Raw genomic sequence first — 25,753 nt, 5'->3', positions numbered from 1 at the left:
TGATTTCTCTTTTGTTATTGATATGGTCAATTATGCTGACAGTTTGCCTAGTATTGAACCAACCCTGGATTCCTGGTATAAATCTCACCTGATCTTAGTCTATATCCTGGTGATAAATTGATGTAATCTCTTAGCTAATTTTTATTTAAAATCCTTGCATCAATATTCATTAGGGAAACTGATGTATAATTTTCTTTCTCTGTTTCGGTTCTTCCCAGTTTAGGTATCAGCACATTGTTTGTGTCATAAAAAGAATTTGGGAAGACTCCTATGCTTGTTTTCCCAAATAGTTTGCATAGTACTGGAATTAAATGTTCTTTAAATGTTTGGGAGAATTAACTTGTAACTCCATCTGGCCTTGGAGATTTTTTTCTAAGGGAGTTCATTGATGACTTGCTTGATTTTTTCTAAAATGGGGTTAATGATTTTATTTCTTCCTCAGTTAATCTGGCCAGTTTACATTGTTGTGAATATTCATCCATTTCACTAGATTTCTAGAGTTGGGTAAAACAGATACTAATTATGGCTTTAATTTCCTCCTCATTGGAGGCATATTCACCCTTTTCATTTTTGATACTGGTCATGTTTTCATTTCTGTAATCACATTAACCAAAGGCTTATCAATTTTACTGCTTTTTTTTTTCTGAAAACCAGCTCTTAATTATATTTATTGGTGTCAAGTGTGTTCAGGGATGATTAGTAGCTCTGGCATAAAGGCTACCAAGCCCTTCTCAGGGCTGTTTGCAATATTTGGAGTCGACCTGTTGCATCTCTCAACTGTGGGTCCAAGAAGCAGTAGCATGTGCAGCAGCCACACCCTGGTAAATCATCTGGGCAGATGGGCTAAACCACTTTGAAGATAACCAAGGGGTTTCAAAGCCATTGGTGAATTAGGGAGTGGTCTACCTTAAACATGTGAAGACTTCCCCTAGTGGAATGGGTAGATGAGAACAATTTGTTCAAATGGCCACGAAGGCCACTGAAGCAGGTGCTGTGAACCACTTAGAGCTGGGTTGACCAAAAACATCAAGATCATCATCTTGAGCCACAGTTATACATCTCAAGTCAAAACCACTTGGTTGATTCTATCCTGCCACTTTAAGGCCCTGGTAAAATCCTGCCTTTGGCAGCAAGTCTTCTCCAAGCCCTCTAAATCCCAGTGTCTTAACTGCTAATTATGGGACATGTATCCTGTCTACAGCTTACTTTGTACAGATTTGTAGGCTATCTCCCCCTACACTGTAAACTGCCTGAAGCCAGGGACTGATTTTTGCCACTATTTGTATCCCCAGTGCTTAGTATAGTGCCTGGCCCACACTGCGGTTGCTCTGGTGTTCACTGCTGTCTGACACTTCCAAGGAACATTTTGCCAGAGGCTTCATTTGGCATCCTGTTTGATGATTTTGCTGATTTCCTCAGGGATATGGAAACACCTGATTAACTAGGGCCACTCCATTCACTGGCTGGGTGCTCAGTAATGACATCCATATAATATTTGGGATTATCATTTGCCTTTGATCATTTTGCCATTTCCTTTTCTAAAATGAGCCACTAAAAAATATCAATAGGTCTCAAATAAAAGAGTATGTTTTACAACATCCAATGCAATTTACTGAAAGAAATCAGTTTCTTCCATGGTATTAAGCAATGTAAGTAAATTTCCCTTGGCTAAGATCAGAGATTCACTGTCTTTCTGTGAATATTTCTCTCTATCTCCCCCTCTATTTCTTGGTTGAGCTATTCATAATGAGACTAAGAATCCAAAGAATGATGTCATAAAAACAGTATTTCCATGTTGATTTAATGTTTGCAAAATATTTAACAAATATAGCTTAATTAAATCCTCACCTCAACTGAGGGAGGTAGATGCCCTTATTATGCCCATTGTACAGATAGGGAAACTCAGGCAGGATTGGGTAACATGACTTGTTCAATGATATACAACTAGGAAGCACCACAGGCTGAACTGGAATTTAGTTAACCCCTTAAAGAAAACATTACAGAAACAGGTGTCCAATAGGTACCAAGACACTTATTTTCTGTCAGCAAAGAATAGGAAACATTGTGAATACCAATTAATGGAGGAATGGCTGAATAAATGAAGTTTATGAATGTCATGAAATACTGAGGAGGATTTCAGAGACAAAAACACTAAATGCATAGGATTTTATGTATAGGATGGAATTTGGGGATGTTTAATGAGGTCTCTTTTGGTGGGAAGTTTAATGCAGTCTGTGCTACAACAGGAGGCCTTTCCTTGTTCATTAGATCCAAAGCTTTTTCTCCAGCATGATTTCTCCAAAGTACACTCAAATAGAACCTCTAGGGGAAACCCTTCTCACCTTCATTCCAGCAGGAACAAGGTTGTCTACTGATCACCATCCTCCAGAGAAAAGCATGACCCCTGGGCACATTGGTGAGGCTCCTCTCCACAATGAATCTTCTGATAGAAAGAGGTGGTCTCTAACTGAAAGCCTTCCCACAATGAGACCACAGGGAACTGCTCCTCAAAATGTTTTCTCTAATCCTTAAAAACCCCTGAACTCCATCTGAATGCCTTTCCTTCATCATGACAATGATCAGATTTCTATGTCACAAAAATTCTGAGAAGGACATGATTGTTGCCTTGAGGCATCACCACCTTGATTATATTCATAAAGTTTCTCCCAAGAGTGGAAGCTCTTGTTACATATGTTAAGTGTGATTATGAAAACTCTGACACATTCATGACAGTCATGGGGTTCATCTCTTGTGGGGATTTTCTAATGTTTAGCTAAATGTGAGATCAGTGGGAAATCATTCCACATTACATTATATTGTCTTCAGTATCAATTGTTTTATATATAATAATAGTGGATCTCTGAGTGACTCTCCAGATGAATTACATTTTGGGGTTTCTGCCCAGTGTCAGTTCTCTGCTATAAAGCAAGATGTCAGCTCTGTGTGAAAGATTTTTCACATTGTATATATTCAAAAGGTCCCTTCTCAGGACACATGTTCTGGTGAGGAGCAAGAATGGAGGAGTATCTAAAAATCTTTCAACATTGATTACATTCATATGACTTCTTCCCTGTAAAGCAAGAAAGCATCTCTGTGCAAAATCATTTCCATGAAGACAACATTCAAAAGGCTACCATGTAGCATAGATTATCTGATGTGCAGCAACATACTACCTCATTATGAAAGATTTTCACACTGATTACATTCTAAAGATTTTTCTCCACTGTGGATTCTCTGATGGCCAGCAAGAAAGCTCCTCTCTCTGAAAGTCTTTCCACAGAGATTACATTCAAATGGTTTCTCTCCAGTATGGATTCTCTGATGTGACATAAGACTGGATCTTGTCCTGAAAGTCTTTCCACATTGATTACATTCAAAAGGTTTCTCTCCAGTGTGGATTCTCTGATGGCCAGCAAGAATGCTCCTCTCTCTAAAAGCCTTTCCACATAGATTACATTCATAAGGCTTCTCTCCAGTGTGAATTCTCTGATGCACAGCAAGATTGCCCCTGTCTCTGAAAGCCTTTCCACAGTGATTACACTCATAAGGTTTCTCTCCAGTGTGGATTCTCTGATGAGCCCCAAGTTTACTCCTGGTAATGAAAGCCTTTCCACACTGATTACATTCATAAGGTTTCTCTCCAGTGTGAATTCTCTGATGTCCAGCAAGCTGAGAGCGCGTTCTGAAAGTCTTCCCACATTGATTACATTCAAAAGGTTTTTCTCCACTGTGGATTCTCTGATGAGTCACTAGACGGGAGCGCGTTCTGAAAGCCTTTGCACAGTGATTACATTCATAAGGTTTCTCTCCAGTGTGGATTCTCTGATGTTTGGCAAGACTGTACCTGTCTCTGAAAGCCTTTCCACACTGATTACATTCAAAAGGTTTCTCTCCAGTATGGATTCTCTGATGGGCAACAAGACTGCCCCTGTCTCTGAAAGCCTTTCCACAGTTATTACATTCAAAAGGTTTCTCTTCAGTGTGGATTCTCTGATGGGCCCCAAGTTTATTCCTGGTAGTGAAAGCCTTTTCGCATTGATTACATTCATAAGGTTTCTCTCTAGTGTGAATTCTCTGATGTCCAGCAAGCTGGGAACGTGTTCTGAAAGTCTTTGCACATTGATTACATTCAAAAGGTTTCTCTCCACTGTGGATTCTGTGATGGACACTAAGACTCTCCCTCCTTGTGAAAGCCTTTCCACATTGATTACATTCATAAGGCTTCTCTCCAGTGTGGATTCTCTGATGTACAGCAAGACTTCCGCTATCTATGAAAGCCTTTCCACATTCATTACATTCATAAGGTTTCTCTCCAGTGTGAATTCTCTGATGTCCAGCAAGCTGGGAACGCGTTCTGAAAGTCTTTCCACATTGATTACACTCAAAAGGTTTCTCTCCACTGTGGATTCTATGATGGACACTAAGACTCTCCCTCCTTGTGAAAGTCTTTCCACATTGATTACATTCGTAAGGCTTCTCTCCAGTATGGATTCTCTGGTGTACAGCAAGACTTCTGCTGTCCGTGAAAGCCTTTTCACACTGATTACAATCATAAGGCTTCTCTCCAGAATGTATTCGCTGATGGGCAGCAAGAATGCTCCTCTCTCTGAAAGCCTTTCCACAGAGATTACATTCATAAGGTTTCTCTCCAGTGTGAATTCTCTGATGTCCAGCAAGCTGGGAGCGTGTTCTAAAAGTCTTTTCACATTGATTACATTCAAAAGGTTTCTCTCCAGAGTGGATTCTATGATGGACACAAAGACTCTGCCTCCTTGTGAAAGCCTTTCCACATTGATTACATTCATAAGGCTTCTCTCCAGTGTGTATTCTCTGATGTACAGCAAGAGTCCTACTGTCTGTGAAAGACTTTCCACATTGATTACATTCATAAGGCTTCTCTCCAGTGTGAATTCTCTGATGTCCAGCAAGCTGGGAGCGCCTTCTGAAAGTCTTTCCACACTGATTACATTCAAAAGGTTTCTCTCCACTGTGGATTCTATGATGGACACTAAGACTCTCCCTCCTTGTGAAAGCCTTCCCACATTGATTACATTCATAAGGCTTCTCTCCAGTGTGGATTCTCTGATGTACAACAAGACTTCGGCTTTCTGTGAAAGCCTTTCCACATTGATTACACTGAAAATGCTTCTCTCCAGTGTGTATTCGCTGATGAGCAGCAAGAATGCTCCTCTCTCTGAAAGCCTTTCCACATAGATTACATTCATAAGGTTTCTCTCCTGTGTGGATTCGCTGATGTCCAGTAAGGTGGGAGCATGTTCTGAAAGCCTTTCCACAGTGATTACATTCATAAGGTTTCTCTCCAGTGTGGATTCTCTGATGTTTAGCAAAACTGTACCTGTCTCTGAAAGACATTCCACACTGCTTACATTCAAAAGGTTTCTCTCCACTGTGGATTCTCTTATGTCCAGCAAGCTGGGAGCTCGTTCTGAAAGCCTTTCCACATTGACTACATTCAAAAGGTTTTTCTCCACTGTGAATTCTATAATGGGCAACTAGACTCTCCCTCCTTGTGAAAGCTTTTCCACACTGATTACACACAAGGTGTTTCTCTCTCTTGTGGATTTTGTGATGAACAATAGGGAGGGATCTATGGCAGACAGCCACCCCACACTCAGGACATTCATAAAACTTCTCCTCAGTATGAATCTTATGAGATCTATTAAGATCTGAGTTACAAGTAAAGGACTTCCCACACTGATGACATGCATAACTTTTCATTCCAGGTTGAAATCTAGTATAACAAGAAAAAGATGAGTGATAGGATAAGCTTGCTTCCCATTCATTATTTTCATCAGGCGCCTCTCCAATGTGAATTTGCTGATGATTCATGAGCCTAGAGTTACCACTCAAGACCTTCCCACCTTCATTACTTACACAAAGCATTTCTTCTGTATCACTTTTCTGATCTCTCATAAGGTCTGAAGTCCAGTTCCAGGCCATTTCCCATAGATTACCTAAATACATTGGCATTTCAAGAGCCTTCTCATGGGACTGAAAAAGCTTTATTTCTTCAGTAAAGCATCTGCTACATTCACTATCCTGAATGCAGCCATTCCCTGAGGCCATGTTCTTACAGTGATTTAGGATACAAAACTGTCTGAATCTCTTTCCAGTTTCATCAAATTCATAGTCACTCTTGGGACTTTTATCTAACTTGATATTAGAGTCATGCATTTCTCTCAACTTGAAGTCCCAGGGACCATCATTCATGAATCTGCGCAGATCATGTTTTTCCAGAAAAATTCCAAGATTTCTAGTTACCTCATTTTCTTCCAACCTGTTCTCTAAATCTGAAAAAAACAATCAAACATATATATACTAAAAGATATACACTTATAAGGATATGCAATAGCAATGATTACTGGAGACTTGTGGCTCATGACCTTGTCATTACCAGCTGAAATGCAACAAAATTCTGAGTACTACACTGGCATTCAAAAGACTGTGCAAGTGTAAGGAGGAGGGACAGAAAAGCTGTGAGAGTGACAAAGCAGGTGTACACCACAGAGTGCTGGACCCATCAAAGACTCATTTACTCAAAGCTAAACATTCACATCCAACAAAAGCAACAGCCACAACTCAAGATGGCGACCAGACTTAATATCAACAGATTAGAATGATTCTCCATGGGAGAACAGTTCATACAGTTTCTGATTATGTTCTGGGAGATGGACTCCCAGGTATTTTATACTTTCCAGAGTTTAAGACAATTTGTTTTCTTCCATTAAGGAGATTCTTAGAGAGCTAAGAATTTCCTGTCCTATTTTGCCACCTTGCCAGAATCCCCTTCCACTCTTTTTGGCATGACATTTTCAGTGAAGTTGTTAGGAATCTTTATGGAGGAGGAATATGGCATTTAGATATAACACCTGACAGGTGGTAAATTATTTAACCTGAAAAGGTGACAAGCCAAGACCAATGGAAAGTTGGTATACACAAAAGAGTGTGCACTCAGTGAAGCTCCTGAGGCTCAGATGCACCAGAATATGGATCCATTCTCTGCCACTTGTGAAAATTTTAGCCTGAAAATTAACATCAAGAAAAGAACAGAAAAGATTCTTACCCAGGGACAGCAGGTTCTGGATATTCTCCAGCATGACCTCCTTGTATAGCTCTTTCTGAGAATGGTCCAAGAGACCCCACTCCTCCTTAGTGAAGACCACTATCACATCCTTGAATGTCACCAACACCTGTACCATCAAAAGTCACATAATTTAGAGCTCAAAGAAATTTCAGAATTCACCAAGTGTAACTCTTATCCACTCAGAAGAGCAAATTGAAGCCCAGGGAAAGGATTTGCCTAACACTCATATAACTTTATGAGCGTCAGACACAACCCTTGCAATCAGTTATTAAGACCACAATGGAATATGGAGAAAAGCATTTTACATTTGAAGTGAGAATCATGACGGAATAATCAAAACTAGAAAAATGTTTCACTAGACAATGTTTCTCCTGATGGAATTAGGAACAAGATATGTGCTCTGTTATTGATACACAAAAATCTGTACAGAAGATAGTGAAGTCATGTATCATTTCTCCTCTGTCCTAAGAGACATATTAAGTATATTCTATGAAGAGTTTGTTAGAAGTTGGTTAGGACTGTGTATTCTGGGAGGAGAGAAAAACAACAGTGATTTCTCAGGAGTCAACTAAGAAATCAAGTCAATTTGCTAAAAGTCTGTAATAAAGTATGAAGTAGAGAAAAGTATAAAAAGAGTTCTTAGGAGAGATTATTACAATATGGCCTCACCTGAATAGTATGAGACTAACTCCAGCCAAATGAAGAAGAGTTCTCTATTTTTATACTGAAGGGTTGAGATGGACCTGGGTATGATGAGTTATACTTAAAAATCTGTCTTTGCTTTATGTTTGGTTACAATTGTTCATGAAATGAATATATTCATTCATTTTAATATTCAATTATAGAGAAACCAGAGTAAGTATATTGGGAAAAGAGGGTTCCTTCCTTCATTAAAAATATAAAATTTTATCAAGTGGGGTTAGAAATTATATATTAGTACAAGGAAGACAGTGCAAATTTATGGAAAATAAATTATTTCATCATACTGCTACAACACTAGACCATTAGTATTAGGCTTAGAAAGCCAAAAGAACGAGTCAAGAATATTGCAAGCAGCCAGAAAGAAACAATTCAGGTACTGTAGAAATACAATCAGGATGACAAGAGCTAGCAGCTTCTACAATGAGGAATCAAAGGGCTTGGAATATGATATTCCAGAAGTCAAAGGAACTAGGATTAAAACCAAGAACTACCTACCCAGCAAAACTAAGTATAATTTCAGGGGGAAAAATGGTCATTCAATGAAATAGAGGAATTTCAAACATTCTTGATGAAAAGATCAGAACTGAATAGAAAATTTGACTTTCAAACACAAGAATCAAGAGAAGCATGAAAAGGTAAACAGGAAAGAGAAATCATAAGAGGCTGACAAATCTGAACTGTTTACATTCCTACATGGAAAGATAATATTTGTAACTCCTGACACTTTTCTCAATATTTGGGTAGTTGGAGGAAATATACACATATATATTTTTGGGCAGCTAGGTGGTGCAATGGATAGAGCACTAGTGCAGGAGTCAGGAGGACCTGAGTTCAAATATCACCTCAGACACTTGACACTCACTAGCTGTGTGACCTTGGGCAAGTCACTTAACCCCAATTGCCTTATTGTGGGTCATCTCCAATCATCCTGATGAATCACTGGACTCATTCATTGATGGTCACTGGATTCAGATGGCTCTGGAGGAGAAGTGAGGTTGGTGACCTGCACAGCGCTCCCTCCCTCAAAACAAAGTCAAGTGCGAGTCATGTCATCATTTCTCTGATGGCATGGTCTTCTTCAGCAATGAAGGACAAACACACATACACACATATATAGACAGAGGGCACAGGGTGAGTTCCTATTATAATTCCTTCCTAATGAAAGAATGATACCTACAAGAAATAAAATTAAGAGGTGAGAAAGGAAGATATTGGGAGAAGAAAGGAAGAAATGGAATGGGGCAAATTATCTCTCATAAAAGTGACAAGAAAAAGCTTTTCAATGGAGGGGAAAAGGAGGGAGGTGAGAGGAAAAAAGTGAAGCTTACTCTCATCACATTTGGCTTAGGGAATAACACACACACTCAATTTGGTATGAAAATCTATCTTACACTACAGCAAAGTAGGGGAGAAGGGGATAAGTGAGGTGTAAGGGGGATGACAGAAGGGAGGTCAAATAGGAGTAGGGAATAATTAGAAGTAAACACTTTAAAGGAAAGATAAGGTCAAAAGAGAATAGAATAAATGGGGTGCAGGACAGGATGGGGGGGAAATATAGTTAGTCTTTCACAATGAGTATTATGGAAGTCTTTTGCATAACTACATATATATAGCCTATACTGAATTGCTTGCCTTCTCAGTGGGGATAAGTGGGGAGGGAGGAAGGGAGAGAAGTTGGAACTCAAAGTTTTAGGAATGAATGTTAATTGTTTTTACATGCAACTGGGAAATTCAGGAAATACAAGTAATGGAGTATAGAAATCTATCATGTCCTACAAAAAGAGAGAAGATGGGGATAAGGGAAGGGAGGGGTGTGATAGAAGGGAGGGCAGATTGGGGGAAGGTGTAATGAGAATGCACAGTCTTTTGAAGTGGAGAGAAGAGAGAGATGGGGAGAAAGTTTGGAACTCAAAATCTTGTGGAAATGAACACTGAAAACTAAAAATAAGTAAATAAATTTTTTAAAAAAGAATGAGTCAAGAAGCAGAGTGATGTACAAGAAAGTGACTGCTTCTTCAAATCCTTTGATGCTTGGGAGGGCCCATCTATTGTCACAATCTAGTACATGCACTTGGTATTTGATGCTTCTCATTTCTAGCAGAATGGTATGATTCAGTGGTTAAGAAGTTGTATTACTGTGGAGCAATTCTCTTTCTTGTAGATAAAAATCTCTTCAACCTTTTATCATTTTGATTTCATTGAAAACATCTGATTGGTCTTCTGTTTGTATATTTCACTTATGGCCTCTTTCATTTCTGTTATTGAACTTCTGAGCAATTAACGAATTTTTTAGTCTTTTTCTGATTTTTGTAGATTCTCAAGAATTTACAATTCTTTTCTTTTCATTAGGTGATCTTAGTCATGGCTTCATTGCATTCTATTCATTCATAATGTGAACAATCACTAGAGGAAGGCCATGCTTTTCTTCACTGATAATTCATCTCTGGAATCCCTAACTTGTTCTTGTTCTTATCAGAAGCTCATGCACATCTCTTTCCTTCCCCATCCTTCCACATTCTCTCTTCCCCACAGTGGGGTCAGCTCATGTCCTCTAAACACCTACATAAGAAGAGGGTCAGCTCACACATCTCCACATTTGCACCGTGGTGGAGCTTCTCACTGACTTTGCCACCATGTCTCAGTGTCCTTTGACCAAAATATCTTCCTTTGGTGTGTTGCCCTTTCCATGAAAGTGTAAACTTTATGTGGACCAGATAGTTGTTCTTCTTTTCTGTTTGAATCCCCAGGCCTTAACACATTGCATGGCATTATTCACTTGTTTCACTTGTGTCTGACTTTTCTAGACCTCAGCTGAGATTTTCTGGGCAAAGATACAGGAGAGGTTTGTTATTTCCTGCTCATGCTAAAAATGATGAACTGAGGCAAACACAGTTAAGTGACCTAAGTGACTCAGCATCACACTGCTAGTAAGTGTTTGATGTCTGATTAGAACTCATCCACATGAATCTTCCTGATTCCAAGCCCAAGGTTCTATGCACTGAGCCACCTTGCTGCCCTCTACTCACTCCTTAACCCTTTACCTGACTTAGCTTTCATCTTTCCTTTCCAGAAAAGGCCTCTTGCAAATTGATGCTTTAATTGCCAAATCTGACAAATTTGTCCTGAAAAATTGGATTTAGGTGAAAAGCTGCACTTATGGATCCAGAAGTCACAAGTGGCCTTGAATGCTGCAGTTTCCCCACCCCTGCTGTAGACGGATTACATTCAGATACCAGGATAGTGTCACTTCAATGCAATGATGTTCTTCACTCTTTTCCTTATAATTTCTGAACATATGCCCTTTATACCAAATGTTAAGAGTATGTTTCATGAAGGTATGACCCACTGATGGAGGGTAAAACATCACAAGTATCCATGTGACTTCAGAGGAGACCATATCATAATTTAGTTTAGGACACACTCTTGCAGCCAGGACTTCAAAGAATAGGGCTTACTTCTTTGGATTAGTCTACTGCCAAAGTTTTAATGTGGCAGCCTTTTCCCTCAGAAGCAGAAGGGACTCAGTCCCAAAATAGGGTGAAGGAGGGAGAATGGGAGTTGATGGACAGATGAGGGAACAGGAGCTCTCAGGAGGAGCCAGTGTTTTACATTTTGGCCCAGGGACAATGTGAGCCTTGGAGAGGAAGTGGGTGCACAAGCTAGGGTCAAGGAAGAAGAGGGGTTAAAGATGAGAGGGAATCTGGGCTAGAAAGAACTTGGGTGCATGTTGGAGGCAGCCCAAGGACCTGGGGGAATCTCAGCGGTCAGGAGTAGCCCCAAACCCTTCTAGTCCAGCCTGGCTGGTTGGTGGTTGTCCCTCCTTCTCCAAGAGGACTGAGATGACATCACCATGATGGTTCATCCACCAAGAAGAGAACGAACTCCTAGGGAGTTCACTGATGGCTTGTTCAATTTCTTTTTCTGAGATGGGGTTAAGTATTCAACTTCCTCTTCTGTTAATCTTGGCAATTTATATTTTTAAAAATAATCATCTATCTCATTTAGATTGTGGAATTTATGGGCATAAAGTTGGGCAAAGTAATTTCTAATTATTGTTTTAATTTCCTCCTCCCTGGAGGTGAGTTCACCCCTTTCATTTTTGATATTGGTAATGTGGTTTTCTTCTTTCTTTTTTTTAATCAAAGGTTTATCAATTTTATTGGTTTTTTCATAAAACCAACTCTTTTCTTTTAGTTCAATAGTTTTCTTAATTTGAATTTTGTTAATCTCTCCTTTGGTTTTCAGTATTTCTAATTTGGCATTTACTTGGGGATTTTCAATTTGTGCTTTTTCAGCTGCATGCCCAATTTACCGATCTCCTCGTTCTCTATTTTATTCATGTAGGCATTCAAAGATATAAAACTTCTCCTAAGTAGTGCTTTTGCAGTATCCCATAAGATTTGGTAGGTTGTCTCATTACGGTCATTCTCTTGAATGAAGTTGTTAATTGTTTTTTAAATTTTATTTTTTTTTTAATGTTCTACAATCACTACCGTAAAATTTAGATTTTAATCCCCCCACATCTATACTTTCCTATTGAATACGTTTTCACTATAGTCATGCTATGTAGATGAACTAAAATAAATGGAAGGAATCATATAACAAATCAAAACATAATACACAAATCACACACATACACAAACATGATCTGCTACATTCTGTGAATGACTTCCATATTTCTTTCTCTGAGCGTGGAAGGCATTTTGCCTTAGAAAACCATTGGGATTTTTTTTTTTTTAAGTTTGTGCGTTATTACAAAGTTCCAAGTCTACCAGAAAAAACTCTCACACACTGTGGTAACCACTCATTCTTTAGGAGTAGATTATTTAGTTTCCAATTAATTTTTGGTCTATCTTTCCATGGCCTTTTATTACATACTATTTTTATTACATTGGGATCCGAGAAGGATGCATTGACTATCTCTGCCTTTCTGCACTGGATTGTGAGGTTTTTATGCCCTAGTATGTGGTCAATTTTTGTATATGCGCCATGCACAACAGAGAAAAAGGTATATTCCTTTCTATCCCCATTCAATTTTCTCCAAAGATCTATCATATTTACCTTATCCAGAGTTTTATTCACCTCATTAACTTCTTTCTTGTTTAAGAGTAATCAAGTTCAGAGAGGGAGGTTGAGGTCCCCCATTAGTATACTTTTGCTATTTCTTCCTATAACTCCTTTAACTCCTCCTCTAAGAATCTGGATGCTATACCACTTGGAGTATATGTTTAGTAATGATATTGCTTCATTTTCTATGGTGCCTTTTAGCAGGATATAGCTTCTTCCCTATCTCTTTAGATTAGATCTATTTCTGCTTTTGCTTTGTCTGAGATTAGGATTGGTATCCCTGCTTTTCTTACATCAGCTGAAGCACAATATATTCTGCTCCAACCTTTCACCTTTACCCTGTGTATCCCCCCGTTTCAAATGTGTTTCTTATAAACAAAATATTGTTGGATTGTAGTTTTTAATACATTCTATTCATCCCAGTTTTATGGGAGGATTCATCCCATTTACATTCACAGCTATGATTACTATCTGTGTCTTTCCCTCCATCCTCTTTCCCACTGTTTAGGCTTTTAGTTCTCCCTTCTCCCTTCCTCTCCACAAGTTTTAATTTTTGACCACCAGCTCCTGTAGTCTTCCCTTCCTTCTTTCAGCTGCCCTCCCTTTTAATCCCCTTTACCCTTACTATCTCTTCCCTCCCTTCCCTTTTCTTTCCCCCTTCCCCTCCTACTGCCTACAGAGCTAGTTAGAATTATATACTTAAGTTTGTTGTTCCCTCCTTGAACCAAATCAGATGAGAGTAAATACCAAGCGATGCTCATCTCCCTCCCCTCTTTCCCTCTACTGTAATATAATTTTGTGCCTCTTTCTGTGATGTAGTTTACCATTTTCTGCTTCCTCCTTTTCACATCTCCTGTTACAATCCCTTTGCACCCTTAAATCACATTTTTATCATCACATCATTTACTTTATACTTGCTCCCTCTATCTATATCCTTTTTATATTTCATAATAAATATACAATTCTCAAGACTGAATAACACGTTTTTTTCCCTGTTTACCTTTTAATGCCTCTCTTGAGACTTCTATTTGACGACTGAATTTTCTATTGAGCTCTGACTTTTTATAAGGAAGGTTTGGAAATCCCTTATTTCATTGATGTCCATCTCCTTGCCTGAAATATTATGCTCAACTTTGCTAGGTAATTGATCCTTGGCTGTAGTCCCAGCTCCTTTGCCTCACAGGATATCATATTCCAGTTCTTTCGATCTTTTAATGCAGAAGGTGCAAAAGTCCTGTGTGATCCTGACTGTAGTTTCTCGATATTTGAATGGTTTCTTTCTGGCTGCCTGTAGTATTTTCTCCTTCAGAAACTAGGCATAGACCAATGCCTGACACAAGAATAAAGTCCAAATGGGTACATGATCTAGGTACAAAGACTGATACTATAATCAAACAGGTGGAGCAAGGAATAGTGTATTTATCAGATTTAAGGAGAAGGGAAGAAATTTTTGACTAAAGAGGAGATAGAAAGCATTACGAAATGTAAAATGGATAATTTTAATTGCATTAAACTGAAAAGTTTTTGTACAACCAAATCTAATGCAACCAAAATTGAGGAGGGAAGCAGAAAACTGGGAAAGAATTTTTGCAACTAACGTCTGTGATAAAGGCCTCATTTCTAAAATATATAGAGAACTGAGTCAAATGTACAAGAATACAAGTCATTCCCCAATTGATACATGGTTAAAGGATATAAACAGGCAGTTTTCAGAGGAAGAAATTAAAGCTATTGATAGTCATATGAATAAATGCTCTAAATCACTATTGATTAGAGAGATGCAAATCAAAACAATTCTGAGATACCACGTCACACCTATCAGACTGGCTAACATGACAGAACAGTGTCCAGGGCTTTCTACACTAATTTAAATCTCCCGGGCTCCCTACACTAACTTTCCCTCCCTGGGCTTTGCTTGGAATCTTACCTCAAGATCTAAGTCTTTGTTGGTCCTCAGGCATCCCTGGCCCTTCCCGTGGGGGAGGGGAATAACTAGACAGAACACCCAAGTTGGCAGCAGTTCACTCTTTAATTGTTCATTCACTCCCCCCGGGATCCCCTCAATGCTCCAGTATATCTTTAGGCACCCGAGCTCTTCCCATGTTCCTCCCTGTAGGTGGAGCCTACCCTGTTACTGAGGCGTTCCCAGTACCTCGTAGCTTACTAGACCAGCTAGCAAGCTACGTAAGCAGGTTAACACCTCCAGGTGTCTCAACTTTCCATACAGGAGGCCACGGTCCAGAGCTGGGCCCCAACAGAACAGGAAGATGATATATGTTGGAGAAGATGTGGGAGAGTTGGAACACTAATTCATTGTTGGTGGAGCTGTGAGCTGATCCAACCATTCTGGAGAGCAATTTGGAACTAGACCCAAAGGGCTACAAAAATGTGCATACCCTTTGACCCAGCAATATCGCTTCTAGGACTGTATCCCTAGGAGATCATAAAAATGGGAAAGGGTCCCACATGTACAAAAATATTTATAGCAGCTCTCTTTGTGGTGGAAGTCAAGGGGATCCCCATCAACTGGGGAATGGGTGAATAAATTATGGCATATGAATGTAATGGAATACTACTGCACTATAAGAAATGATGAACAGGAAGACTTCAGAGATACCTGGAAAGACATATGATCTGATGCTGAGGGAAAGGAGCAGAACCAGGAGAACTTTGTACACAGCAACAACCACAGTGTGCGAGGATTTTTTCTGGTAGTCTTAGAACTTCATTGCAATGCAGGGATTTAAAAAATTCCCAATGATCTTTTAGGCAAAATGCCTTCCACATCCAGAGACAGAACTATGGAATTCAATCACAGATTGTAGCAGATCATTTTCTTTTGTATTACGTTTTCGTTTGTTATATGACTTTTCCCATTCATTTTAATTCCTCTATACAACATGACTAGGGTGAAAATGTTAAAAAGAAAGAAAGAAAACTCAGGACCCACTTCCTGTCCTGCCTAAGAAAGCACAAAGGGCTTAGCAAATGTTGATTACCTTCCTGACTAATCAAGCAGCTACCATTTTCTTTGGACTGGTATTAGTAGCTATGGTAAAGACCCTTCCTAACTCTAACTCTAAATCCACACTTTGTTTCTTTTCCTAAAAATATTCTTTTCTTCTCTCTTGTCTCCTAACCTGATCTGACCCAAAACATCTTGGTAAGCTTGCCTACAAGACTTCAGAGATCCTACTCACAGGATGGGTCATGTACTTCAGGAGGAGAGCTGATCTCTATGTCCTCAGGATCTGGGAGACACCTATGTCCATCAGGGAGTGTGTCACACTTGAGTGGACAAATAAACCACAGTACAGTGTCTGTGTGTAACATGCATTCCCATATTCCCATCTCCCATTCCCATACTCCATCCCCTAACCCTGTGCTTTCCCAATGGCTGTCTCTCATTCTGGGGATGTCCTCCCCCCTCACTTGGGCCTCCTGGCTTCCTTCACATCCCAATGAACGTCTCCCCTCCTGAAAACCAGCTATTTCTGGTCCCTTCCCTCTCACAGTGCCTCCCATCCCTGCCCTACAGAGTGTGTTTGCACACACATGCTGACATGTTTTCTCCCAATTAGACCGAGCTCTTGGAGAGCAGGGGCTGTTAATTTTTAAACTTTCTTTGAAGTACCAATACTTTAGCACAGTGTTTGGCACACAGGAGTCACTTTCTAAATGCTCAATTACTTGACCTAACAAATGCCCAATGAGAGCGATTCACAGAAACCTGGGGAGGTTTGTGTGGCCTGAGGCAGGAGGACGTGAGCAGAACCAGGAGAATTTCTTCTCTGTTGACAGGAGTGCAAAGGACAACCCACCTCTAACAGGATAAAGCCACCTTGGCTTTTCAGGTTTGCTGATGCTGGTCAGGTCTGTGGATGGACTGCACTTCACATGATACTTTTAGGACATGACAGGGAGCCTGGAGAACTAGCTGGGGCAACCCCCAGAGCTAGGCCATGGAAGGAGGCCCTATCCTGGCAAGCCTGGAGGACAGTCACCAAGAGGTCAGAGAGGGAAAGAGGCCCAATGGAAAGGGAAGCCAGCAGAAGTGAGGTGTGGGGAGGGGCCCTTGTTCAGTCCTAAGTGGCACCTGCATGTGCAGAGCTGACTCCCAGAAGACAGAGAGATCTCAGCATTGAGGGAAGATGGCAGAAAGACCTTGGTTTCAAGACAGAAAGCAATGAGATCTAAGCTCCAAGGGAAGAAGGCAGAAATATTTCAGCTCCAAGTGTTTCTGCTTTCTGCCAATCTACCCTGAGTGGGTCTTCTGGACACCTAAAATCCTTCCCTCCTTGACCCTGTCATTTCAGAAGGAAATTATGATTTGCCAATCTGTGCCACATAATGAAATTAATTAGTTGGCTACCTGACTAATAACACTTTGTCTTTGTCATTCTCAGGTTAGATACTGGCTCAGTAAAATCCTCTGTCTTCTGCTAAGACCTCTCTGCGCACCTGCCCTCTACCCCACCTCAAAATGGATCTTTCCCAAGGACAGAGGCTTTATTTCTCTACCTTGGTTTGTGCTTTCCCTCAGCATGCACACCCATGTCCAAGGACATACATGTGTGGGTAGGAGGCAGCACGGAGCAAGGGGAAGCAAACCCACTCCCCACTGGTCTTAGCCACCTGAGTTTTGGGTTCAGATTCCATCCCTGCCATTTATCACCACTGTTACCAGAATCCACACACTGTCATTGCCCAGGCCTCAGCTGCGGTGGCAGGAAGGCCCTGCTAGGACCCCAAGCCATGTGGCAAGCTTTACTAATTTAACATTCCTTTGCTAAGGTTAAACTCATATTCACTGTGGGCCAGCTCCTGGGGCACCAGCAGGATAGGGTTCAAGATCACAGGGCCTTCATCTGAATCACTGGAAGGGGAACTTGGATGGAACCAGGAAAACCTGGGGTCCATGAGGGCATCAGGCACTGACTGGCTGTGCAAACCCGGGCAATTCATTTCATTCCGAGTACTCAGTTTCCCCTTCTGTAAAAGGGGATAAAGCTTCCTTGGCTCTCTTGGATTATACCTTGCTGATGCTGGTCAGGCCTGTGAATGGACTGCACTCACCTGGGATGAGGGTTTCTGGGCCATAGGAATCATTCTCCTTGGTCTCTGGCCTAGGAATAGGCTGCGGTCCTCTTCAGGGTGACCTGGGGAGGGAGAGAAACCTCAGAGTGGGAGAGACTTTGACTTTGACTTCTCCTCTCAGGGTGGATGCTGACTTGCCAAGAATGCTGGAGGGGGAGCTCTCAGAATGGTTACAAAGGCCCTGCTCTGCCCTCAGGGGAGAGACTCCACCTCAGGAGGAGGGCAGCAGGGAGTTTTTTTTTCCAAAGTAAAAGGCAAATAGTTTTCACCACCAAGACAATAGGGCAGAGACATCTCCCTTCCAAAGGAAGAGGTCAGAGAGACCTCAGGTCCAGGGAACATGAAGGGTTCTCTGTTCTGAATGAATGCATAGAGACCTTAGCGACAAAGGAAGAGTGCAGAGAGACTTTAGCTCCAAAGAAGGCAGAGATCTCACCACCTACTGTTTCTGTACCCAGCCAATCTGCTCTGGTCTAATCCCAAGAGTCCTGCCCAGCCCTGCTATCCATCTTCTAGACTAACCCCTCTTCTCCCCTGCCCGCCTCCCAGGGTTCCAAACATCACCCCAGGAAGAGAATTCCACCAGGGCCCCCACCCACCTGTCTGGTCATATGTGAGCTTCCTTCAACCATTTCTCTACCATTTCCCTCCCTCCATCCCTTACCTTTCTCTGAGACTAAAGATTTCCTGCTCAGAATCTCCTGGACTTTCAGCTCTCCCCCCAATACACCTATCTTCTACACAAGGATATGCTCAGCCTAAATCCCTCCTGATTCTACCAGCCATTCCCCTCCCCTGATTCCCTGCCCTCTAACAACCCCTTTTTTCTCCACAGCCTGGGCCCAGAGCTGACCACCTCCACTGAGCTCTCCTCGAAACTGGAGACATTTGCCACCTTGGCCCATCTCCATTCCTGACCTTCTATACCCCAATCCTAACACTGAGGAGCCCATTCCCTCTGTCTTCTTTTTATTTACCAAGAGACCTTCCCTCATGGGAATATAGGTAGATACTAATGGGGAGCTGAGGCCAGGACATCAGGACCCCTGGGTCCCAACTCCTGTTACAGCTCACTTTATAAACTTTATCTACTGATATAAACCTTCTCACCTCCCTCTAAGTCTAGGGGTTTGGCTGTGACCTGATTTAGTAATTTGATTCCATGCCCTGGGAGGCCTGACTCTTTCTCTTCCTCTGCTCAAAACCTGAATTCTAATAGTAAAGGGAGAGGGGCAGGAAGCAGGACATGTTGTTCCTGGGGCACAAGGATGGCTGGAAATTAGGAAGGAGACCAGAGAGGGACGGAACTGGGATTGCAGTTTGGGATGAGGGGAGCACATTATCCCAGCACTGAATCCTCAATGATTCTTCAGGTCTTTTTTTTGTTTTCTTTTTGTTTTTTACATAAGTAAAGCCAGTCTCCATCCTCAGGGACCTTATCTGGCAATGGGCAGTGGTGGGTAGGGAGGGGCTCCATGGGCTGGGCAGTGAGGACTGACACTCATCCTTCAGGGCCTGGAGCAGAAGGGGAGAGCACCTAGGGTCTCATTTCCTCAACTGGAGAGGAAAGGGAAGGTTGAGGATGAAAAATAAAGCCAAAAGGAGTCTATCTACCTACCTACTGATTTATATATTCACAGATATCTATAAACCTGCTTGGCTTGGTGGCAAAACTGATTGCTTAGTTGGGAATTAAAAGGTCTCTTACAGCTTTTCTACAAAATTAGGAATTTTAAGAGAGGGATGCCCTCTAATCCTGGGAACCAACAGGATAATGACAATGCCTGGGATGGAGCATCACCAAGCAGGAGAAGCCAAAAGGCCAGTTTGACAGCTCAGTGCTGTGTTAAGAAGAGCTGTGTGTAACCAACTTGGAGAGAGGGCTGGAGCCCAGCTTTGCAGGGCTCTTAAAGAGCAAACAGATGCATCTTTAAATAGCACATAGATTTTATAGGAGGCACTACAATTTACTGAGAGGAAATGATGTGGTAAGGACTGAACTTTAGGCATATAGAGATCTGTCACCTTCAAAGCAGATTTTTCTCCCCAGTGCCTATTAAGTTAGTTAAGTCAATCCAGTTAAGTTCATAGACAGGTCTTTTGAGTGGAGGTGGCTCACATGGGCAGTTTTGTTTACTTGGCCCAATCAGAGAGAATTCTTTCTGTAGTCAGTATTGCAAAGGGGTTCAGTAAAATAGTGGAAGGAAGAGAGACAGATAGTTCTCCAAAGAAGAAAATGAAAAGCAAAAATAGACAGTAAAACTGTAATATTGGAGATAACAATATACCACATTCAGACTCAGACAAATTAAAAGGATAATCAAGAAGATTTAGTAACTAATGCTCTATGGGGAAAGGGAGCCAAGAGAGAAGAAAGAATCAGGGAGGGCTTCTAGGTTGCTAATGTGGAAGAAACACACTGAATTTGGGGGACACAGCTTCTCTCCAGAAAGTTACCTTGGATGTCAAAGAAACTGAGCTTCCTTACAGGGTTATGAGAACAGAGACAGACTCTCAGTTGTGCTTTTTTTCACAACATGACCCCACTGATTCTATCTTGAAGGAGACCTCCAATAACTGGGCAGTCCCCACCAAGATATTCTGACAGAATTAACTAGAGACCTACCTCCCCTGACCCCACCACACATTCTGAGAAAGAGAAAACATCCCCACTGAAACAAACTTTGAAAGTTCTGAGACCAAGGTTAACCTTCTCCCCAAACCCAAATCCTCTAACTTCCAGTCTCTATTACCCAACCCCCCAATGAGGAAAGTGGCTGCCCAGCCTCCCCAAATGGACTGAGGCTGGGAGAACCCCTATTTATGTCTCTATTTGACCTTCCCTTGAGATTCTAACCACAGGGTAATTACCAGGGGGCTGAGGCTACTTTATCTTCTGGGAGGAATTCCAGCTAGTTGGAACAGGGCAGAGAGGCCTGGGCCTGGAGTCAGAAGAACCAAGGGTTCACATTTGACCTCAGACTGTGTGATTGTTGGCAAGTCACTAGACCTGTTTGTCTCACTTTCCTCAATTACAAAGTGGGGAGAACAATGGCACCTCCCCTCAAAGGCTGCTCTACAGATTCCACTGGTCAAGTGCTTGGCAGTTCCTGTCACATGGGTGTGATAAAAAGGTGAGCAATTATTATTTTTATTTCTCTCTAGGAGGTTCTTAGGACCTGTAGGCTGAGAAATAACCCAACGCTAACTTCAACTTCCTTAAGACAAGACACTGTTTCTCCTCTGTTCTCCAGTGCAGTGTCTCAAACAAACAGATGAGGAAAGTGAGACTAAGAGACTACGTGACCTGACACAGCTGACAGGTATCTGAGGCAGGGTATGAATGCAGGTCTACCTGAGGTCCAGCACAACCCACCGTTCCACCCAGCCAGTTTGCATCATGCAGAAGACTCATACTTACCAACAAAATAGCAGGCCCAGGATTGAGGGAAAGTCACCCACATGAGCAGGGAAGAAGGTGGGCAGGAAGTAAAGCAGATCAGGTCAGATCAGAAAAGGACTTACTGAGGACTTATAGATCCCTTGGGTATCAGTCCCACAGGCAGCAGGAGAACCAGGACAGGAATCCTCAAGGATGTGTTTATCCAACAGGTAAGGTTCGGTGACAATAATAATTGCTAGAGAGGAGTCAGGAAAAAGCCAATGAAGGGGCTACACCTGGGTATAATCAAAGCAGGCTGCATTCAAGGAACTTCAATTAGATATACTTGAAAAAGTACATTCTTTTGTAAAAATCTAACTACTATGAATAATTTCAATAAATGAAAACTATTTGTTAATTTTAAAGTAACAAAGGTCACAGGTTCCCCACCCCTGGGCTAGGGTCTTTGCAAATAAGGACAACATTGCTTTTAGCTGTCTGAATGATATGTGGGAGTGGAGAAGGGAGCAGAGGGTGGGAAAAGGAGAGACCATCCAGTAGAGGGAGCTTTGTCTAAGAAGTTATCTGTGACAAGGAGGAAAGAGGCTAGCTGAAGGATGAGGTTAAGGGAAGGTCTTTTCAAAGTGGAGGAGACCTGGGCATTTCATGTTTGGAGTTAGCAGTTCAGTAGACTGAGTGCTGAAAGGAACTTAAGGTTCAGTTATTTTTCAGTCAGGTCTCATTCTTCCTGACTCATTTGGGGTTTTCTTGGGCAAAGGTACTGGAGTAGTTACACACTCCTCTGTAAAGACATGTTCTTTGTCCCAGAAAAAATGTTTTTAAAAACCCAATTGTGAGAAAAATGGATTGAGAATCACAGGACCTTCCAGGCAAGGTCAGGGACTTAGCCCAGGAGGAGCTGGTGCTGTCCACTTCTTCCCTTCCCAGAGTGCCCTCTGTTAAGATCCATGGGATAGACCCATTCTCACTGAAAGAAGTCAGAGACAGTGAGCAGAGGAAGCCTTACTTTTTTTTTTTAAGCTTCTCAGGAGTCATTAGGAATGCTGATACAGAATCAGGAGTGAGGTGACAGTTCTGTCCTTCCTCTCAGAATTAGGGTTAGTTTAAATTCCTCCCTCTTTATTTCCCTACATTCCCTCCTTATGCACTGGAAAGGCATGGTAGTGAGGACACTTGTGACCTGGGCATGACCTCTAGGGCCTGGGCTGTTTGTCACCCCCTCCCCCCCCAAGCCAGGATGTACTTGACCATCACACTTTCAAAGCTGGTTACCCATGCTTACCTTATCACAAGCTCCCAGCAGCTCAGGAGTTTTACTCTTTTTCAAGAACGTTTCTAGGAAGAAAACAAGATACCACAATATCCCTTCTTACACTATGAGCTGTGTAAATGGGATGTTATGTCATCTAATCCAACCCCATAATTCCACTCATTAGATAATGAGGCCATAAGACAGAATCCAAGTGAGCTGCAGACCTCTGCATTCTTCTTAGATTATACCCCTTCCAGGCACAGGCTCCTCTCACTGACCCCAAGCTCTGCTCACTCCAGCCTGGAAGGCTCTTCCTTTCTCCCATGGGCCTTAATGACCTTATAGATGGTGCTCAAACTTGCCCTTCTGCAGGCCTGCCCTGATTTTCTTCCTCCCTCCCCAGCTGCTAGTGCCCTCCTCTCAGAGATGACCTTCCATCTGTCTCCTCTTTTGGATAAGCTTGATCTAAGGAATCATTTACAGGTTATGAATAGAGAGCCAGACTCAAAATCAGAAGACCTCGTCCAGGCCTGGTCTCCGACCCAGGGTGGAAGGGACACCTTCAGCAAGTGACTGAGCAGACATTAAAAGCCTAGAATATTTCCAAGATCCAGCCTAGCTCTGATGTTCAGAGATCTTGAATCATCTCCCAGGAGACAAAACACTGGACCCCCAGAGATCTCCCCAACACTCCATGTGGCAACCTGCACATCAATTCAACAGAGTGTAAACTCCCCAAGGGCAAGGAGTGCTTTTGTTTTCGTATGTCCAGGAATTGTCTGAGAGGGGGATTATTGATACAGAAATAGACCAACTGGGACATTAATCCCACACAGAGAGAAAAACTCAGAGACTGCGGGCAGGGGAAAACTGGGTCTGGGTAAATTCTGGAGAGAAACTAAAGTTTCTAAAGTTTTTGAAAATCATGTTGGGGGCAGTCTAAGGACCTCAGGGAGTCTCAGTGGTCAGGAGAAGCCTTAACTCCTCCTAGTCCTACCTGACTGGTTGGTGATGGTCCTTCCTTCTCCAAGAGGACTGAGATGACATCACTACGATGCTCTATCCACCAAGAGATAGAAGGGTGGGAAGTGAGAGGAAGGGGGATGGTGAGAGGGTGAAGGAAGGAATGCCATTAAAAAGGGAAGGGGAGCATGGAATTCCAGAATCCATGAGTTGGAAGGTAGGGTAAGGGGATAACAAATGCTAATAAAGGAGGAAGGTCAGAGGTGGGAGGTGGGTTGACAAACCAACCCCCACACTCTCATTCCATCTTGCGTCAGTGACTCAGTAATCAAAAATACTTAAATTTTAGGAAAGGCTTTCCAAAGGCCTGTGCCTGTAATTAGCTGGGCTAATGGGGCCAGATCTGCCCTCTGGTCCTAGAGTCTATGGCACTTACTGTAGATCTTGGCATGTATTAATGAAGAGCTGGATAACTGACTTTTCCACTTCATTCATTCATTCATTCGTTCGTTCGTTCATTCATTCATTCACTCACTGAGAGAGGTAAGAGGAATTGAGAACCGAATTCCAGGTCCTCAGTCTTTTAAGAGGTAGGCACCAATTCCCTGGCTCTGGTGACCCCAGTCCCTGCCCACTGGGTACTGAGAAGTAAAGCTGAGCTGGGGCAGAAGGGGCTCACGGCACCAAGGCTCCTGGGCTCTCAGATGAAGAAGGAACCTCACAGATTTCACCCACCTCCAAGCTGCCTTCAGCCAATAAGGCTGATCAGGACAATCGATCAACATCCATTAAGCACCGAACACGCCTGGTCTGGAGTCAGGAAGACCTAGGTTCAAATTCCGCCTCAGACACCAGCCGTGAGACCCTGGACACGTCACCTGACCCTCCTGGCCTCACTTTTCCTCTTTTACAACACGAGCAGATGGCCAATCCCCTTTGTTTTTCCCAAGAAAACCCAGACCGAGCCCCCAAGAGGCAGACAGCCCTGACACCTCCAGGATGCCCAACACCCCGGAACCACCGCGTCCCAACCGGCGCCGGACCGTCAGAACCCGCGGCCATCCCCCCTCCTCTCCTCCGGGGTCTCCCCGCAGGCCCAGTCCCTGCGGAGCCCGGTCCGGTCCGTGCGCTCGGACCGACCCTGACCCGGCGGCTCCGGCCATTTCTCACCGAATTCTCCTTCCACAAAGCGGGATCCCACGGACCCCACAGGACCGGACTCCCGTCCCACGCACGGACCGTGGACTCCCCTAGTGACCCCCCGGGACCGAGAGATGCCCACGGACCGAGAGACCCCCACGGACCGAGAGACCCCCACGCGCGGGGGCTTCGGCCGCGGATCCAGGTCGGGATCCGACGTCCTCGAGGCTTCCTCGGGCCGTGAAGGAGGCGGGCACGTCCGAGGCCGCGGGCAGACTCCGGCCCGTCCTCGCGGAATCCCGGCCCGGGCTCCGGGCACCGAGCAGCCCCCGATCCCTGCGCGGGCCCTTCCTGCCTCTCACGCCTTCCCATGATGCCGCGCGACCTCGGACCCTGCCTTTGGGGACTAAGGGGCCCCGGACAGCCTGCCCCTCAAAGCGAGGCCCCCAGCACCGCCGGGTCTGCCCCTCCCCCCACATCCGGGTCTCCCGCTCCTTGTCCCCCGGGTCTCCCTGGGCTCCCCCCGCCTCCTGTCACTCTCCCGGTACATGCTCTCGGTGGGGCCCCGGCCCAGCGGAGGAAATCTCGCGGGATTTCCCTTCGGGGCTCCCCACGCTGGGCCCCGACTCTCACCTGGTCCCGGCTCCGGGTCCGCCCGAACCTGCTCTTTGATCTCTGGGGCTGAAGAAAATCTGGAGAGCTTGAAGCTTGGAGATCTACGCCGCCATCTTCCCAGAATCCTCTGCGGGACGTGGTCTCCTAGGCAACGGCAGACGCTCTTTACGAGCCGGAAGCGGAAAGAGTCACGTGGAAAGGATTCCTGCCTCCAGAAAGTCGGAGAATCCAGAAGGATGAACTGGGGGCAAGTGTCAGGAATGGGAGAGGCAGAGGCGGGGTGGTTAGAAAGACCTAAGAAGGAAGAGAAGTCGGGAAAAGACTTGGAGGGAAAGGCCCAGGAAATGAGAATTTAAAACAGGGATTGCACGTGACAGGGAACTGAGGGGAAGAGGAAGAGGAAGAGGAA

At 43.2% G+C, this 25,753-nt stretch overlaps 1 protein-coding gene across 1 annotated transcript; it reads right to left on the bottom strand.

Moving 5' to 3' along the window:
- Positions 1-1,782: 1,782 nt before the first annotated feature.
- Positions 1,783-18,027, bottom strand: LOC140508284 (uncharacterized). The gene is made up of 3 exons (XM_072616083.1): positions 17,951-18,027; positions 7,085-7,211; positions 1,783-6,311 (listed from the first exon to the last, which is right to left on the bottom strand). The coding sequence occupies exons 1-3, from the start codon at positions 17,981-17,983 to the stop codon at positions 3,178-3,180; spliced, it is 3,294 nt and encodes a 1,097-aa protein (XP_072472184.1). The 5' UTR covers positions 17,984-18,027; the 3' UTR covers positions 1,783-3,177.
- Between the last annotated feature and the right edge of the window lie 7,726 nt (positions 18,028-25,753).

Source organism: Notamacropus eugenii, chromosome 5 (genome assembly GCF_028372415.1).
Source record: "Notamacropus eugenii isolate mMacEug1 chromosome 5, mMacEug1.pri_v2, whole genome shotgun sequence".
In the NCBI taxonomy this organism is placed as follows: Eukaryota; Metazoa; Chordata; class Mammalia; order Diprotodontia; family Macropodidae; genus Notamacropus; species Notamacropus eugenii.
Note: the sequence above shows the minus strand (reverse complement) of the source record. Positions and strands in the feature narration are given on the sequence as shown.